The sequence below is a fragment of the Mercenaria mercenaria genome, chromosome 16 (genome assembly GCF_021730395.1).
Source record: "Mercenaria mercenaria strain notata chromosome 16, MADL_Memer_1, whole genome shotgun sequence".
Classification (NCBI taxonomy): domain Eukaryota; kingdom Metazoa; phylum Mollusca; class Bivalvia; order Venerida; family Veneridae; genus Mercenaria; species Mercenaria mercenaria.
Window position 1 is genome coordinate 22,622,625 of NC_069376.1, and position 19,036 is coordinate 22,641,660.

The window sequence follows — 19,036 nt, forward strand, 5'->3', positions numbered from 1 at the left end:
CGTCTGTCCGTCCGTGCGTCCGCAACGATCTTTGTCCGGACCATAACTCCAAAAGTACTTGAGGGATTTTCTTCAAACTTCATACACTGATAGAACACATTGGGAGGAAGTGCAGTGTGCAAGAACAATAACTCTACCTTTCCTATTTTTTGAGTTATTCCCCTTTATCTTATTTTCTTAAAAAATTTTGTCCGGAGCATAACTCCAAAAGTACTGGAGGGATTTTCTTCAAACTTCATACACTGATAGAACACATTGGGAGGAAGTGCAGTGTGCAAGAACAATAACTCTACCTTGCCTATTTTTTGAGTTATTCCCCTTTATCATATTTTCTTAAAACATTTTGTCCGGAGCATAACCCCAAAAGTACTGGAGGGATTTTCTTCAAACTTCATACACTGATAGAACACATTGGGAGGAAGTGCAGTGTGCAAGAACAATAACTCTACCTTGCCTATTTTTTGAGTTATTCCCCTTTATCATATTTTCTTAAAAAAATTTGTCCGGAGCATATCTTCTTCATGCATGGAGGGATTTTGATATGTCTTGGCACAAATGTTTACCACCACGAGGCGGAGTGTCATACGCAGGAACCAGGTCCCTAGGTCTAAGGTCAAGGTCACACTTAGAGGTCAAAGGATTCAAGAATAAAAACCTTGTCCGGAGCATTTCTTCTTCATGCTTTGAGGGATTTTGATATAACTTGGCACAAATGTTCACCACCACGAGACGGAGTGTGATGCGCAAGATCCAGGTCACTAGGCCTAAGGTCAAGGTCACACTTGAGGCCAAAGATCAGATACAAGAATGACTTTGTCCGAAGCATTTCTTCTTCATGCATAGAGGGATTTTGATGTAACTTGGCACAATTATACACCATCATGAGACGAAGTGTCATGCGCAGTTCCCTTCTTTAGAATTACTTCCCTTTGTTGTTACTTTAAATAGCTTTTATTGTAACTTTTTCATTACTAGTCGTAGGGAAAAATCGAGACCACTTTTCTGTAGTACAACAAACATGCTAAATCCAATTTTGAGGTGTATTTTGACCAGTCTCTTCCTGATAAAGATTTTTGTGTGGACTTGCAATTTTTTTTTTTTTTTTTTTTTTTTTTTTTTTAAAGATTAACTTCCCTTAGTTGTTACTATAAATAACTTATATTGTAACATTTTTATAATTGACCCTAGGGAAAAAACAAGACCACTTTTCTGTGGTACAGCATAGATGTTACTCTCCAGTTTTAGGTGTATTTTATTAATTTTATTATATATAAGGTATCTCTACCTAGTAAGGAGTTTTTTTGTGGACTTTAAAAAACAAAAGACTTACAATGATTACTAAACAACCACAAAATTAACATTCCATTTGCAAATACAGCTGCCCGGTGGGGGGATTAGCCATGTCTGACATGGCTCTTGTTTTCAGTATTTTTGGAATGGTACCGGTACCCATGCAATTGGGAAAAATCCCGTCGTTCTTTGTCAAATTAGGAAATTTCTATGAAGCATATTTTATAGTAATTAATTCAGTATAACAACTGAAAAGGCTCTGAACTCTGTTTCATCATTAATACAGTCATTCAAATATCATTTGACATAGCAATCTCTCTGTTTTTAGCTGTCTTGAACTTTTCAATAACATCTCATGTGAGGATGAACATGTAGATTCACTCGTCAGAAATGGCAGTTTGCCAGACCAACCATGACAGACCTCTCTTTCCCCTTTATTGCTTGGCAATGCACCCTCTTCTTCTTGAACATTCTAGTTTTGAAAGCATTTCATCGATTTTTTTCTTCTTTTCCGGCTGCCTTTATCTTTTTTGGTAGTAATTTGCTGTTGTTCGACATTTTATCAGTAAAACGGGAATTGATGCAAGTAACAATCGTACCTCCAATAACCTACTAATATTCTGTTTACTCCCCAAACCCGCATTCTTTTACAGAGGTAGTTACGAAATGTCCGAGTGTGAACACAGATGGAGAGTATTTATATTTACGGCGCCTATAAAATTTACGGTCGTAAAAAACACAATACGGCTCATTTTGAGGCTGATTAACTTTCAATTTTAATTTTTTGAAATGGGAATTTTTTTATCGACGACTGGGAAAAATGGAGACTTTTTGGCATTGGGAACGGTACCATTTATCGGTAATGCTCATAAAAGGAAAAAAAATCCCTGGATTTGCTAGTCCCAATGTGGTTTATATTTATGGATTTGCCAGTCCCAGTGTGGTTTATATCTAGGAATTATGGATTTGCCAGTCCAAATGTGGTTTATATCTCTAGGATTTACAGATTTGCCAGTCCAAATGTCGTTTATATCTCTAGGATTTATGGATTTGCCAGTCCCAATGTGGTTTATATCTCTAGGATTTATGGATTTGCCAGTCCAATTGTGGTTTATATCTCTTGGATTTTGTAAAAGTAGAAGTAAGTTTAATAAATATTTGAAATATATGATATACCATGTTTGATTATTTTACTGATATTGTAGGCTCAGGATGATGTGACTACACATTTGGAGGCAGAGAAGGCTACTGAACCTGTCATGGCTGAACCTGTCATGGCTGAGCCTGTCATGGCTGCCAGTTTCGCAACAGTTACTTTCGAACCTGAGCCTGGAACAGATGTTTATGGTGAAAAGTTAGAAACTGTGTTGTATAGAGATGCTGGTGGCCTTGGCTTCAGTATCGCAGGTGGCAGGGGTTCTGTCCCATACAAAGGAAATGATAATGTAAGTATATCAGTTGGTAATGATGTCAAAATACTCAACACAGAAGTCTGTTTTACCCCGTTATTAAAGACTAAGTATTGTTTATGAAATAGATCAATTAAAAAACACTTGAACCAGTTTACTGGGTTTATAAAAACAATTGCAATCGAGATTAGCTGCTGTAACAGTTGGCTAATATCATGCATAGTCACTTAGTATGTGACTTATTGTCCTTTCAAAATTGCTAGGTGGTTAAGGGTAGTATACTTTATTGTACAGCAATTATTGCTCAGATTTTTTTACCTGAATCCAATTTAATGTTGTGTTGTATGTTACATGTAAAGTTGTTTATTATTGTTTGAAGAGGTATTGATTTTAGAGTGTTGGAATCAAAACTTCTATTTATTGAAGGTTGTAATCATATCGTGACAAACACAATTGCATAATGAGGAAAATTTAAGACTGGTTTTATATGTCATCAGATCATAATTGTAAATGTGAACCTTGATTTGAGATTGCATTGTTTTCAGATGTTTTATTCATTTCTAGAGGTTTGTATTAGGAATGCAGAATGATGCGTTACTTTTTTTGTTCATGAAATTATTGTAGCATTTGTAGCATTCCATTTGCATATTTTGCTCGACTATTCAAAGAATATTGGATTGGATTGAAATTTTACACAAGGTTTCCTAGTCATCAAACTCACATAAATAACCCGAGTTATGTAACTCGTGGCCTAGTGGTGGAGCGACCACTTTAAGCGGCTGTGTCATACCATAGACGTGAAAAGAGTGCTAGTAGTTCCCTCACTTGGCGCTCAGTATCAGGAGGATAGGGCTAGGACTGGTCAGTCCTGTGTCAGTATCAGGAGGATAGGGCTAGGACTGGTCAGTCCTGTGTCGGTATCAGGAGGATAGGGCTAGGACTGGTCAGTCCTGTGTCGGTATCAGGAGGATAGGGCTAGGACTGGTCAGTCCTGTGTCGGTATCAGGAGGATAGGGCTAGGACTGATCAGTCCTGTGTCGGTATCAGGAGGATAGGGCTAGGACTGGTCAGTCCTGTGTCGGTATCAGGAGGATAGGGCTAGGACTGGTCAGTCCTGTGTCGGTATCAGGAGGATAGGGCTAGGACTGGTCAGTCCTGTGTCGGTATCAGGAGGATAGGGCTAGGACTGATCAGTCCTGTGTCAGTATCAGGAGGATACGGCTAGGACTGGTCAGTCCTGTGTCAGTATCAAGAGGATAGGGCTAGGACTGATCAGTCCTGTGTCAGTATAATTTGACTGGGTGGAGTATCATGTCACATGTCTGTGGTGCGATATTCCAGTGAGGCAGCAGTATAAGGTTGGGAATTGTGCGCGCTTCTGTAAGGAGGTATAACTGAAAAACTGTTTAAAAGGATGCTAAACCCAAATACATACACCCAGAATTTAATTCAATTTAAGACCGTTTTTGCATGAAACTATCAAGCAGTGTCTCATTGACATCTACATGGATTGAAGCTTCTCACATTGCTTCCCAGTCATCAGACCTACTTAACTAAGTTAGATAACTCTTGGTTGAATTGAATTCAAATTATGGCCCTTTTTGACATAGAAAATTTGGTTGAAGTTTTGCATGGTGGTCATCATTGCTATAATAAAATTTAAATTTCTTTTAAATTGTAATAAAATAAGTTACCTTAGTCTTGCCAAGTTACGGTCCTTGTTGCCCCTCTGCCTTTTTCAAAGAAAAAAGGGGGCATAGAAATGTCATTCTGTCGGTCTGCCCATGAAGGGATTTTGAAATTATTTGGCACAAAATTAATGTATCCCATAATGAGATGTGTGGCGCACAAGATCCGGAGCCCTATTGCCAAGGTCAAGGTACACTTTGAGGTTAAAGGAAACAGGTCCTTTTTAGACCCCAATTCGGAGAAGTGGGAGCATATTGCTTTGCACATGTTGGTCAATATGTCTGTCTGTTGGTAAAGCAAATAGTTTCTGCTCAGTAACTTTAGAACCACTTGACCCAGTTAGAACCACTTGACCCAGAACATTCAAGGTCATACTTGGGTAAATGTTTTATGCTTGGATGTATATCCAGACATTCATAATTATAAAACATAGTGTCATGTGCAATACTCAGACATTTTTCTCAAAGGCCAAGGTCACAGATGCCAAAGTTGACTTTCTTGTTTTGTTGTTACATGAAAGTACTTTCCTTTAATATGATAAAGTACAATACATGTGTTTTTAGCCCGATGGAGCACAAAGTGCTTTGGGGTGAGCTTCTGTGTTCACTCACTGTCCATCCATCCACTCTTTTTAGCTCACCTGTCACATAGTGACAAGGTGAGCTTTTGTGATCACCCTTCGTCCGTCGTCAGTCCGTGCATGCATCCGTCCGTCCGTCTGTCAACAATTTCTTGTCTGCATGATAGTGGTTTCATTTATGATTTTATTTTAACCAAACTTGCACACAACTTGTATCACCACAAGATCTTGATGTCTTTCTTGAACTGGCCAGATTCCTTTATGGGTTCCAGAGTTATAGCCCCTGATAGGGCCGGAATTAGTTATTTTGACCTTGTCTGCACAATAGCAGCTTCATTTAGGCATAAAAAAAAAATATGTTTGTTTCCTGTAACATGCTGAAAAAAATGGGGGTCGGTAGGTAGGGAATTTTTTTTTTTTTTAAATTTTTTTTTTAAGTAGGTGTCAGAACATTTCAGTGTTTAGTAACCTTATTATCGCCAATCAACTGCCTAATCAGTCCTCAACCTTAACTTTCTTCAGCAGTTGCCAGCAGGTTCACCAACTGCTAAAGTGTAGTAGACCTGCTCAGACTTTAGTGGACCTCCAATTCTATCTCATAAATTGTGATGCTGTAGACGTCATAACTTCATATGACTCAAAGAAACAGGACTTATTTCTAAATAATTAAAAATGGAAGACTGTAGCAATCTGTTAACCCGAAAAATAATAATTTTGAAAAGTGTCCCAAAATATGGACACAATCAGCACCAGTGTTGAAAGTGAAAAAAAAAACATCAACAATTATCGGTAATCATTCTGATGATAAACTAAGTAATTGACCTCGTTTTCATCATCAATTAACACCCCCTCAAAGAGCTAAAAGAAGTGTGTCGGTTATTGTGGCATCTGCAGTGGAGATCAAAGCAGTATAGTTTCCACGAGATTGTCATTGCAATACGTCATGTTTTCGCGCCATGTGACACATCACTGTCTGATCGTACTTTCTCGATTCCTTTAATTGTTGAGAAGAAATCAGTAAAAAAGTTTTTTCTTTAATTTTTTAAAAGCGAATGTGCAATATCCCGAATAAACTGACATGTAAATGTGTCAGATCGTGAACGATACTGACCTATTTGCCCTCAAGAAATTTACATTATTGTTTGAGAAGAATATCTAACAAAGTGTTGTGTCAAAAAATATATGTACGAAGACTCATTTAAAACTTATTAAAAATCGCAACGACATCATACTGCCTCATTTTAAAACCACATTTCTATTTACATTCATGAGGTCACGTAACCTATTCTGCCGTGCTAACAGAAATCTGTTTGCCAAAAAATCGTTTTACTCCATGTATTTAAATTGCTGCCGCTTTTTCATTATTTAAGATTTTTTAATTATGTTTTTAGTACTTTCTGGTCAAAAGTCTGAATTTTATTACCATAGACTTAGTATGTACCGTTTATTTACTTCAAAAAGGAAATAAATAATCAAGATCGCGCTGTTTGAAATTTTACAAAACATTATATGAAAATTTGATCGTTTTAAAAGAATTTTGCCTACATTCCTGTCGATATCTTATTAAAATTGTTATAGAATTCAAACTGTATTAGTTCTCAAGCGGTGTTGAATATCTGAAGCGAATATATTAAAAAATGAATGCACTACGCGCATTTTTTGTGTCAAAAGTAACTGCGATGTAAATTAAGTATTACGTAGGGCGCACGTGCTTGTGGAATGGAAAATTACCAGCATGAGTTTTGATATTTTTACGATTCGCGGGTAAATTCCAGTCATCCAGGTAATTTTGCCTGATGTAATTACTCAATTTGGTAAAGTTACCACGTAAAAACCGCTCACCCGATCGGTGGAGTAGTCCATTCGTGCTATCCTGACTTTGGGCCATATTCATAGTCGCCACTCAAACTCACACTTGACTCAAACTTGGGTAAGTATCACTCAAGTAGGCCTCGAGTAGACCTTGCGGGAGTGTGAGTGGAAGTCGAATGTCATATTCATAAATCCCACTCAATCTTAACTTTCGGAAGGGTAACTCAAGTATTGGTTTCATTGTACACAATATATTTATAGGATTATAACGGTATATATGACAATAACATCAAAGGTATGCAAAAGTGTTAATCGTTATTTTTGCAGATCTATTTGCCAAGTCGGAAGTTGTCGTTTTATTGCCTGTCTGAATGTTTGTCAGTCCGTCTATTTGTTTTATATAACGTATTAATATTAGTATTATTAGTCATGTTAGTAGAATAAAATTTATACTTAAAATACATGAGTTTTTTTCCCGCTGTATTGAGATTTTATTACAACTGAATAATACTCGTGCCTTTAACTGTTGGTGTTTCCGAAAGCCATTCCACGTAAATTCCAATCATTACATATATATCATTTGTGAAATAAATGTTTTCGAATGAGATTTGGTGAATATTGTTTTTTTTTAATGACACATTAAGTTGGAGGGAAATATTTATATTTTTCAGTATGAATTTTCAGATATCTAGGCTAGTAAATATTTGTTACTAGGACGTGTGTTTTTTTTTTTTTGATTGACAGATGAATTTGCCACCAGCATGGATCCAGACCAGCCTGCGCATCTGCGCAGTCAGGTCATGATCCATGCGGTTCGCTAATAGTTTCTCTATTCTCAGCATAGATCCTGACCAGACAGCAAACGTACTATGTTGGTTTTCTCATGGCGTGGCTCATATCTTTTATAAAATAAATGTTTCCGTAATGATGGGTTCTTCATGACATTAAATTGTTATATTTTTTCAGTATGAATTATTGAAGAAGAAAAAATAACCGATATCTAGGGTTGTGAAATGTAAATATTAGTTACTAAGACGTGTGTTTCTGAGAGTGACTGATGAGCCCCGTCAGATTATTTTTTTTTTTTTTTTTTTTTGTTTTGGGTTTAACGCCGTTTTTCAACAGTATTTCAGTCATGTAACGGCGGGCAGTTAACCTAACCAGTATTCCTGGATTCTGTACCAGTACAAAGCTGTTCTCCGCAAGTAACTGCCAACTTCCCCACATGAACCAGAGGTGGAGGACTAATGATTTCAGACACAATGTCGTTTATCAAATAGTCACGGAGAACATACGCCCCGCCCGAGGATCGAACTCGCGACCCCGAGATCCGTAGACCAACGCTCTTACCTACTGAGCTAAGCGGGCGGGCTCCCGTCAGATTAGGTTTAGTAGATGTATATTTGATTTCCTGTATCTATCTTTAACCGTTTTTATTAATTCAACAGTCTTTTAATTTGTTGGGTAATTTTACGTTTTCGTCGTCCTCAACAACATGTATTTAAAAAAATAACTAAATATATTTTTTCCAAAATACCTTGCACAAATATGAACTTTCGCTTTTAAATGACACTGTTATCTTACCTTCAAATTAATTAAATATTGTAAATTTATCATCTAAACTTACATTATGAGACCTTGAGAAACACTCAAGGGTCCCCAGGACCTCCCTTAACAGTCACTCACTCTTGGGAGTTGACTCGACTGTCACTCACCTTTATGAATACAAATGGAATCTTTCTTGAGTGAAGACGTGACCGTTCGGCAATTTATTTGAGTATACTCAATGAGTGGTGTTGGAGTTTTGTCTATGAATATAGCCCATAAACTCGCCAATGCTTATAACTGTAGAATGCCGTACTAAGGCAAAATCAACTTTCGTTTTGTGAATTCGCCGATATGGGTACGATCCCCCACCCCCCATCACCCCTATTTTTCCACTTTTAAGGGTTTTATTTTATTTGCAGACCGTGACTGAAAATTGGTTGACAGTCGGTCTACCCAACTTTTGATAGTGGACCTGCCGATTTTGGTGGCGTCGGTCCAACGGTCCACCGCTAAGGTCGAGGCCTGTATAAATTAAATTACTAATCAAATAAAATTGTTGAAAATTTGCTCCCGCCTTTCAATAACAGATGTTGTTCATACAAGTTTTTTTTCTACAGTGATTCCTTATGTTCAGTAAACATTGTGTAACAGGCAAAGTTCATAGTTTTGCAGACAGACATAGCTTCGGGCCGTTTTTGCCAATTAGAGATTTTCGGGGCCACAATTAATCTTTTGTCGCAAATGGCTCAAGTGCAACCGACAACGTGACCCCTGAACAAGTGGTACAAACATGATAATAGACTGCTCTTCTACGAATTGTTTATCAATTAACGTTTACACCTTGATCAATAAACACCTTTCATAATGAAGTACTAAATACAAACCGCGAGATAACCACGTGTCAGTCGGCGCGTGGCGTGATTGACATCTGTCAGTAGCTAATTAGTATATGACGCTCCGCCTACTCTCATACTTCCGCTTGTGGCAGCGAACAGTATTGAAATTCACCGAGATTTTGATTGACTAGGGGCAGAACTTTTGAACTTGATATGCATCAAAGAAATCCTCGATTTTCGCGGGTGAAAACCCGGAACCTCGAGTCTACCGACAAACAGGCTTTTCGCCATGTTGTTTCATGTCGACAGAACCAGGAACGTTCGTGACTATGCGCGACGAGGTCGGGTGCAACTAAATAATCCCTATAATCAATAAAGATATGATCAGAATCTCGAATTTCAGCCCATAAAAAAATTGCGGTCGGCGGTAAAAACTTACGGTCGGTCGGGTTACAGGAAACAAACATATTTTTTTTTTAGGCCTTATGATTTGAATTTAATCAAACTTGCACAAAACTTGTGTCACCATAAGATCTTGGTACCTTTCTTGAACCGGCCAGATCTCTTAATTTGTTCCTGAGTTATGGCCCCTGAAAGGCCCAAAATTAGCTATTTTGACCTTGTCTGCACAATAGCAGCTTCATTTATAATTTGATTTTAACCAAACTTGCACACAACTTGTTTCACCATAAGATCTTGATTCCTTTTTATACGCCGGAAGGGACGTATTATGTGTCACCTCGGTGTCCGTCTGTCTGTTGTTTAGCAATTTCCCTTCCGCTCTGTATCTCTTGAACCCCTTGAAGGATTTCAAAGAAACCTGACACAAATGTTCACCTTATTGAAACGATGCAGAGCGCATGTTTCGGATGGCGCATTTCAAGGTCAATGTCACACTTAGGGGTCAAAGGTCATATGACTTTGTTTTGTGTGTATAATTGCTCTGCATTTAGGTTGCATTGCGGTGCTCTTGTTTTTATTTGGCACATCCTTCTTTTGTTCGCTTGCAATAATTTTTTTTTTAATAACTTCCCTTTTATGTTACTATAAATAGCTTATTTAGTAACATTTTTATTATTGGCTATAGGGAAAAACCAAAACCACTTTTCTGTGGTACAACATGGATGGTACCTCCAATTTTTAGGTGTATTTTGACATATCTATACCTTGTAAGAATTTTTTGTTTTTGTTTTTGGTTAAAGCAATGGTACTCAGGTGAGCGATATAGGGCCATCATGGCTCTCTTGTCTTCAGATGACATCTCTTCTGAAACCGTGTGGTGGTAGTTGATGAAACTTGGCATGACAGTTTGTTTGGTGGTTTTCTTTCAGAATTATTCAAACTGTTCCCCTTGGTTACACTTAGTGGCCAAAAATAGAAAAATCTTAAAACAACATCTCCTCCTAAAACTTTTGTCTTGTAAGACCCTCTACCAGGAATGTTCAAACTATTTTGATTCATCAATAAAACATGGCTGCAAGGGGGCATGGTCATGTTTCCCTATATGTATATAGTGGAAACTTTAAAAATCTTATATGAAACAGCTGGCTAGATTTTAAAATAATTTCACACAGGCCACCAGGGGGATGGCCTTTTTCCCCTGTATGTACATAGTGGAAAAGTCTTCTTGTTTGATATTTCTCTTAGTATCAAATTTCATCATTGCACAAACCTCTTGCCCCACCTCTATCATGATACACACATACACTAACACACGCACACATTACCTGCCCATATGCAAACCTCTTGCCCCACCTCCTCTATCATGATACACACATACATGCACACATTACCTGCCAATATACAAACCTCTTGCCCCACCTCCCCTATCATGATACACACATACACTCACACACGCACACATTACCTGCCCATATACAAACCTCTTGCCCCACCTCCCCTATCATGATACACACATACACTCACACACTACCTGCCCATATTTGCTTAGTAGAAACTTTTAAGATATTCTTATAAAAAAACACTGGCACTATTTCAAAATAATTTCACAAATATTTTCCTTGCATAACCATCTACTAAAACGGTTCAAGCAAGCAGTGTAACTCAGATGAGCGATCTAGGGCCAACACGGCCCTATTATGTATATTTGTATGCAAAAATGAAATTGCAAAATAAGTAATTATATATTGTGCATGAATAGCTGTGTTTTGCTTCCCCCCCCCCCCAAAAAAATGGGATGGGGGGGGTCTCTTAAGAGTTGAACTTGTTCATTATTGAAATGTCTTTTGAGATTAGGTAGTTTTGTGGTCTTTCTATCCCATAACCCTCGTACCAGAATGATAGAAAACTTACATTTTTGTCTAACTAGTTTTGCATTATGTGTTCAATGAATGAAAAATTTTGGCCAAAGTCAGGGTGACAGTAAGGTGTCAACATACTTGATAATCTCCAGAGAGGGGCATATTATGTTTTATAGACAGTAATAATTATTTTTGTTGATTAGTTCTGGTTGCATACAATTTCTTATTCAGTTTTTGTCTTTTCCCTCTCTATTTTCAAAAAAAAAAAGAACTTGTATCATGACACAAAATCTTTACTGAGATATGGTTGGATATTGCATATTAGGTTCAGCTTTCATTTTAAATGAAGTGGTATGGGGAGACATGTATCTGTGGTCCATAAACTGTTACAGATTTTGACAATTTTATACATTGTAAGCTGATTTGTTATGAAAACTGTATTGACAGGACGCATTTAGTGTTTTCAATGATTGTTGACAAACATTTGATACAGAATAGGAGTGTTACTTGAAATCATGTCCAAGCTCTTGTCCCAGATTTCACCGATACTGGTCTAAAATTACAGAGCTTTTCAAGTTTATTTATACATTTGTTCACATTGTTATAAATATTTCCTTAATTGTTTCGACTGTTTAAGTTGTTCCTTTCCTGTGTGAAATAACTCTTATAACTAGTATAATAGATTGTGTGCCTGATGCATGTATTTCACTAATTTTTAGTTACATCAGTCTGATGATCCTTCTAGAAACAGAGTAAGTTAACAGCTATGAGACGAATGTATGTGACTAATATATTTATTCCAGAAGACATGCTATTCAAATTTTACTGTGGGAACTCACAAAAAAAAGGCATGTTTGTAGCTCAACTGAGCACAAAATGCTTGGTTGATCTCTCACAGGCATCATCTATTTTTGCACATTATTTTGAAATAATTTCTCACACTATTACTTGGGTGAGCCCTAAACAATATTATTCAGATTAATTTGCTTTTCAAAAAAAAATGCTGTTACAGGGCATGTTTAATTTCCCCCATGTTTGTAATGGAATTTTTAACATCATGTCAGAAACAGTGTCCTGTTAAAATAATTCCAGTTTTCAAAGAAATCTTCTTATTAACATCTGATCTGATCGTGAAATGAATTTATTAGAAATGTTTCAAGAGTGAACCTCTACCAAGTTATTTCAATTTATCATAACACGTATCCACAGTATCGTCTGTTTTCCCTAAATATATACAGTTTAATCTTAAAGGTCTTCTTGTAAGAAAATGCTGGCATGATTTCAAAATAATTTCACAGAAATGTTCTTGCTGTGACCTACCAAGGTCATTCAAATTATTCCAGTTTGTCAAAAAAGAGATAGCGTTAAACCTCAAAATGGAAAAAAAAAATTAAATGTCATCTCTTAAACTACTGGTCACATTTTGAAAGAATTTCACATAAATGTTCATTTAGTGACCATCACTGAAAGTATTAAAGCAACCTTGATTTGTCAATGGGCTAGTTTTACCTAGATTTCTCTATAGAAAATTTGGAAAACCTCTGAATCTGCTGTCCAGTTTCAAAGTCATTTGGCAGAAATGTTTCTTGGATGAGTCTCCCAAAATTGATATCTTTTGAAGCTTTGAAACTGAGTCAAAACTTCTTAACCCATCATGACACTTATTTTTCTGTGGAATGTATAAAGAAAGATGACAGAAATTGTAAATTTACTTACATTTTGTCTTTTTGGTCAAGTATACTACCATATCCGTTGCTTGCATGTGAACTTTTGTGCAGTGTTTTTTATACAAAGGCTTCATGTGCATATAAATGAAGATTAAAGAACCATAAATACAATGCATGTTGCTTTGTGTGAGAGACAGACATTGAAGTAACAATAGGATAATTATATACATTGTTACCATGGTTATTGAAAGTCTTGAGAATATAGAGAGAAAAATGGATAAAATTAAGATCTAGTTTGTGTAACTCCATACATGGAAACTATGATTTTAACACAATCTACAGCAATTACTATGTAAACATATAGGAAACTCTTTGATTAAATATGCTATTACATGTAACATATGATAGGTTCTACCTCTGTTTCCATTATATGTCATCTATATACTCAGTTTTGCCAGTTTTAAGTAACACAAAAAAACATCACATTTTCTAAGATTAACTGATATTTATTTGCAAACTTGAAGCACTGATAAATTGCCACTTCGGCATCAACATCATCTGTCTGGCCGTGTATTTTACAATTTCTCTGGTGCTGTTCCGTTCATTATAAATTTTAACTACTATAACAGTAAATAACTTCCATGTTCCAATCAGCCACACTCAGATGTTCGTGTAGTTTCTATGCTGAAATGCCCCGTCATGTATTGGTGTATTTCAGTGTTGTCATAGGTCACATGTACTATTTTTAGAAACTGCATAAACTTAGAAAATATATTTTCTAATGATTCTTGTAAATCAAACCTAAGATGTTGTTGAAAACATTTTCACAGTTCAACTGCATTATACCAAAATTCTGTTTTGTAACACTTGGCAACCATGGGTAGTTAATTATAATGGCATATTGCCCGCCAAATGATGTATCGAGCCCGCCCGCTTAGCTCAGTAGGTAAGAGCATTGGTCTACGGATCTCGGGGTCGCGAGTTCGATCCTCGGGCGGAGCGTATGTTCTCCGTGACTATTTGATTAACGACATTGTGTCTGAAATCATTAGTCCTCCACCTCTGATTCATGTGGGGAAGTTGGCAGTTACTTGCGGAGGACAGGTTTGTACTGGTACAGAATCCAGGAATACTGGTTAGGTTAACTGCCTGCCGTTACATGACTGAAATACTGTTGAAAAACGGCGTTAAACCCAAAACAAACAAACAAACAAATGATGTATCGAGCTTAAACATAGTGCTGTAAAATGCATAGTCTGAATTGAAATAATAAATGCATTACTGTAACAATAATTTTATTAGTTAATAAAATATGGGCAGTTGTTGTGATGTGAAAAATGAAAGCACTTGTAATTACTCCTGCCCATATTTTATTAATTGATGAAGTATAGGAGCAGATTTATTTTTCTTAAATATGATGATAGCTGTGCTTCATTATCAAATCATGTAAGGGGCCTATCTGAGCAAATTGTTCTAATCAATAATTTCTCTCTGAGCAAGTTGTTATAATCAATCACTTCAAATTACTTGCCCCATCCACCTGGCTTACAAAAGGTTGGTGGTTCTATCCAGGTGCCCCTGCCAGAAATAATTCTCAGTGGGGCACCTAGCGTCTTTTTCCACCATTGAAAGCAGGAATGTCACCATATATCACGTACTAGTGTCAGTGAGACATAAAACCTGAAAAAAAAAGACAATTCATTTAATCATGACTTGATCACTTTGAGTAACGAAGCCAATTTCAGAGTCAGTATAAAATTTCCTTGTAAAATAGAGACCTTTTTTCTGCATCAGAATGAAGACATTCTGCAAAATCTTCGTATATTTGATATGAATGGCTATTTCCATCTGTGTACATTTTTTGAGAAAGATGGTTGACAAGTTGTAATATACTTATGTGACTGCTGAGAAAAATGAGTGGAATGTATGATATATCCTTGTTTTATCCAAGAAGAGAATGGACTGCTTTATTTACTAACAATAATTGTTTTGTCATTCTAGTTGTCTGTGAGAATCACAACAACTTGTTGTACCTTTATATTTTCAAAATACTACTGATTGTTGTTATAAATTAACTGAATTTCCTTCTTAGTATTCATAACAAAGTATAGGTGGTAATGTTAAAGTACAGTTGATGGTCAGCTTTTTTCAAAGAATTAAGAAACACAAACATACTTTATGCACTTAGTGTTTAGTTCAGATAGTACATAATCTTTTTCTCAGACTTGCTGGTTTTCTACACGAGCGCTTTGATGCTTATGTGAACAAGAAAGCAGACACCTTGATATGTTAAAATGAAAATATCTTTAATCGTGAGTAAGTAATCACTTATGGCTGCATTCACTGATGTGTGTTTATGTTTTCAGGCAATTTACATATCTCGTATAGTGGAAGGGGGACAGGCTGCCCGGGATGGCAAGTTACAAGTTGGTGATAAAATTCTCTCGGTATGTCATACATCTTGTTGCTATATCTGCTGTCTGTGGAAGCTCTAGTTCTTGTTTAAGCTTTAATTTTGTTTGTTTTGGGTTTAATGCCGTTTTTCAACAGTATTTCAGTCATGTAACGGCAGGCAGTTAACCTAACCAGTGTTCCTGGATTCCGTACCAGTACAAACCTGTTCTCCGCAAGTAACTGCCAACTTCCCCACATGAATCAGAGGTGGAGGACTAATGATTTCAGACACAATGTCGTTTATCAAATAGTCATGGAGAACATGCGCCCCGCCCGAGGATCGAACTCACGACCCCGCAATCCGTAGACCAACGCTCTACCTACTGAGCTAAGCGGGCGGGCTCTAAGCTTTAATTAGTAAAAAACATTATAACATACTCATTTAAAAACTCTGTTAGGTTTCAGTGGAACCTGAAACGTCAATATTTTTCCATATTGATGTTAAGAATTTGTATCGGGTGTGTGATGTCATTTTTGGTGCCAATTTCATGTTTAAAAGTTCTTTAATGATGATATTTTCAGTTTTACTTTGGCTTATTAACAACTTTGAATCATTTATATAATGATTTTAAGTGTAGATGCGTATGTATTAAAAAGATTATTAGATTTGCATCAAGAAATATGCACTTGTTCTTTCGCGGAGTAATATTGTGCTCCTAAAGTAGAGCAATATTTCTGCTGCAGAACTGATGCTTATCTCTCGATACAAATCTAATGACCTATAATTATAACACAATGTTATGATACAAAATTAATATGAAATACATAGAGTTTCTAGTGTCTCTAAAAATTGGGGGAACCGGGCACTTGTCTGTCCATCTGGCATTCCGTCAGAATTTGTGTTATGCATACCTAAAAAAGTATTTAACTAGAGTCGTCAGACCTCACAGGATTGTCATTCAGCATGTGAAGTTGTGCACTTGATGTTTTAATTGGGCTTTCACATATCCAGACCCGAGTTATGAGCCTTCACTAAGTCAAAATAAGCATAAAAAGAGCCTAAAAGTTTGTGTTACAGTATTTGACAGTATTTGACCTAGGATTGTGAAATATTCAGCCTGTGAAGTTGTACAACTGGGGTATTGTTTAAGATTTCACTCAGCCCAAACAGAGTAATGGCGATTAAGTTAGTCAAAAATATGCATAACAGTTTTTATGCACCCGAAGGGAGGCATATTAGTTTTCAACTGTCCGTCCGTTTGTTAGTTTGTTTGTTTGTTAGTTTGTTTGTCACAACGTTAACTTTTTGCATGAAAGCACTTTACTGGCGAAACCACTGCACCCAGGACCTTCAAACTTAACATGCTGATAGTACTTATTGAGTACACGACCCCTACTGACTTTGGGGTCACCACGTCAAAGATCAAGGTCACAGGGGCCAATGTTAACTTTTTGCATGAAGGCACTTTACTCGCGAACCACTGCACCCAGGACCTTTAAACTTCACATGCTGATAGTACTTATTGAGTACACGACCCCTACTGACTTTGGGGTCACCATGTCAAAGGTCAAAGGGGCCAATGTTAACTTTTTGCATGAAGGCACTTTACTCGCGAACCACTGCACCAGGGACCTTCAAACTTCACATGCTGATAGTACTTATTGAGTACACGACCCCTACTGACTTTGGGATCACCACGTCAAAGGTCAAGGTCAAGGTCACAGGGGCCAGTGTTAACTTTTTGCATGAAGACACTTTACTCGCGAACCACTGCACCCAGGACCTTCAAACTTCACATACTGATAGTACTTATTGAGTACACAACCCCTACTGACTTTGGGGTTACCACGTCAAAGGTCAAGGTCACAGGGGCCAATGTTAACTTCTTGCATGAAGGCACTTTACTCGCGAACCACTGCACCCAGGACCTTCAAACTTCACATGCTGATAGTACTTATTGAGTACACGACCCCTAATGACTTTGGGGTCACCAGGTCAAAGGTCAAGGCACTGCGGGGAGCATTTGTCACCATTAGTGACAGCTCTTGTTGTCATATACATCACAAAAAGAATTTGACTTAAAGAGTCATAAATCATTCAAGGATTGTTGTATAGCATGTGATGTTATGCACCTGGTGTTCTTTTTGGGATGTCATTCAGCCAGGGTAGAGCTGTGGTCCTGACTTTGTGAGAAGTTCATATAAAGTGCATAAAAGTTTGTATTGCATATATCCTAAAAAAATATTTGACTGTCTTGAAACCATAAAGGAAATTTTTCAGCATTGGATTTTGTGTACCTGAATTTTGTTTTGGATTTCCCTTTCAAAAACCAGAGTAATGGCCCTTGACTTAGTCAAAAATATGCATTTAGGGCATAAATGTTTGAGACCTCTTGCAAAACATTGTTAATTTGAGACCTCTTGTAAAACATTGTTACTTGAGACCTCTTGCAAAACACTGTTTACTTGAGGCCGCTTGCAAAGCACTGTTTACTTGAGACCTCTTACAAAACACTATTTACTTGAGGCCTCTTGCAAAGCACTGTTTACTTGAGACCTCTTACAAAACACTGTTTACTTGAGGCCGCTTGCAAAGCACTGTTTACTTGAGACCTCTTACAAAACACTGTTTACTTGAGGCCGCTTTCAAAGCACTGTTCACTTGAGACCTCTTACAAAACACTGTTTACTTGAGACCTCTTGTAAAACACAGTTATTTTGTATGTTTTGCTTCTATGAAACTAGAAAGCTGTAGAGGAGGGGCCTCCATGGCCGAGTGGTTAAGGTCGCTGACTTCCAATCACTTGCCCCTCACCAATGTGAGTTCGAGCCTCATTCGGGGCGTTGAATTCTTCATGTGAGGAAGCCATCCAGCTGGCTTACGGAAGGTCGGTGGTTCTACCCAGGTTCCCGCTCGTGATGAAATAATGCATGGAGGGGCACCTGATTAATACTGAATATGTATATCGTACGTTATGAGTTATTGTCATCACTTGATCGGCGTCGGCGTCAGCGTTGCCTGGTTAAGTTTTATGTTTAGGTCAGCTTTTCTCCTAAACTATCAAAGCTATTGCTTTGAAACTTGGAACACTTCTTCACCATCATTAGCTGACACTGTACACCAAGAAACATAACTCCATCCTGCTTTTTGCAAGAATTATGGCCCCTTTTGGACTTAGAAAATATCAGATTTCTTGGTTAAGTTCTATGTTTAGGTCAGGGTTTTTTCCTAAACTATCAAAGATATTGCTTTGAAACTTGCAACTGTTGTTTACCATCATAAGCTGACCGTGTGCAGCAAGGAACATAACTCCATTCTGCTTTTTGCAAGAATTATGGCCCCTTTTGGACTTAGAAAATCTGATTTCTTGGTTAAGTTTTATGTTTAGGTCAGCTTTTCTCCTAAACTATCCAACGTACTGTTTTGAAACATGCAACACTTGTTCACCATGAATAGCTGACCCTTTACAGCAAGAAACATAACTCCATCCTGCTTTTTGCAAGATTTATGGCCCCTTTTGGACTTAGAAAATATCAGATTTCTTGGTTA

The 19,036-nt window shown here is 37.2% G+C and overlaps 1 protein-coding gene across 13 annotated transcripts in view; it reads left to right on the forward strand.

Annotated features, from left to right (window-relative positions):
• LOC123541365 (protein scribble homolog) overlaps positions 1 to 19,036 on the forward strand; it is a 220,905-nt gene that overhangs the window by 110,120 nt on the left and 91,749 nt on the right. For 11 of the 13 annotated variants that reach the window (XM_053526352.1, XM_053526362.1, XM_053526355.1 and 8 more), the window contains exons 21-23: positions 2,496 to 2,735; positions 12,145 to 12,177; positions 15,459 to 15,539. In XM_053526352.1, coding sequence (XP_053382327.1) covers positions 2,496 to 2,735; positions 12,145 to 12,177; positions 15,459 to 15,539 — 354 coding nt within the window. Of the gene's footprint in view, positions 1 to 2,495; positions 2,736 to 3,244; positions 3,266 to 12,144; positions 12,178 to 15,458; positions 15,540 to 19,036 lie in introns of all 13 variants that reach the window. The other 2 variants (XM_053526353.1, XM_053526354.1) reach the window with 2 other exon arrangements.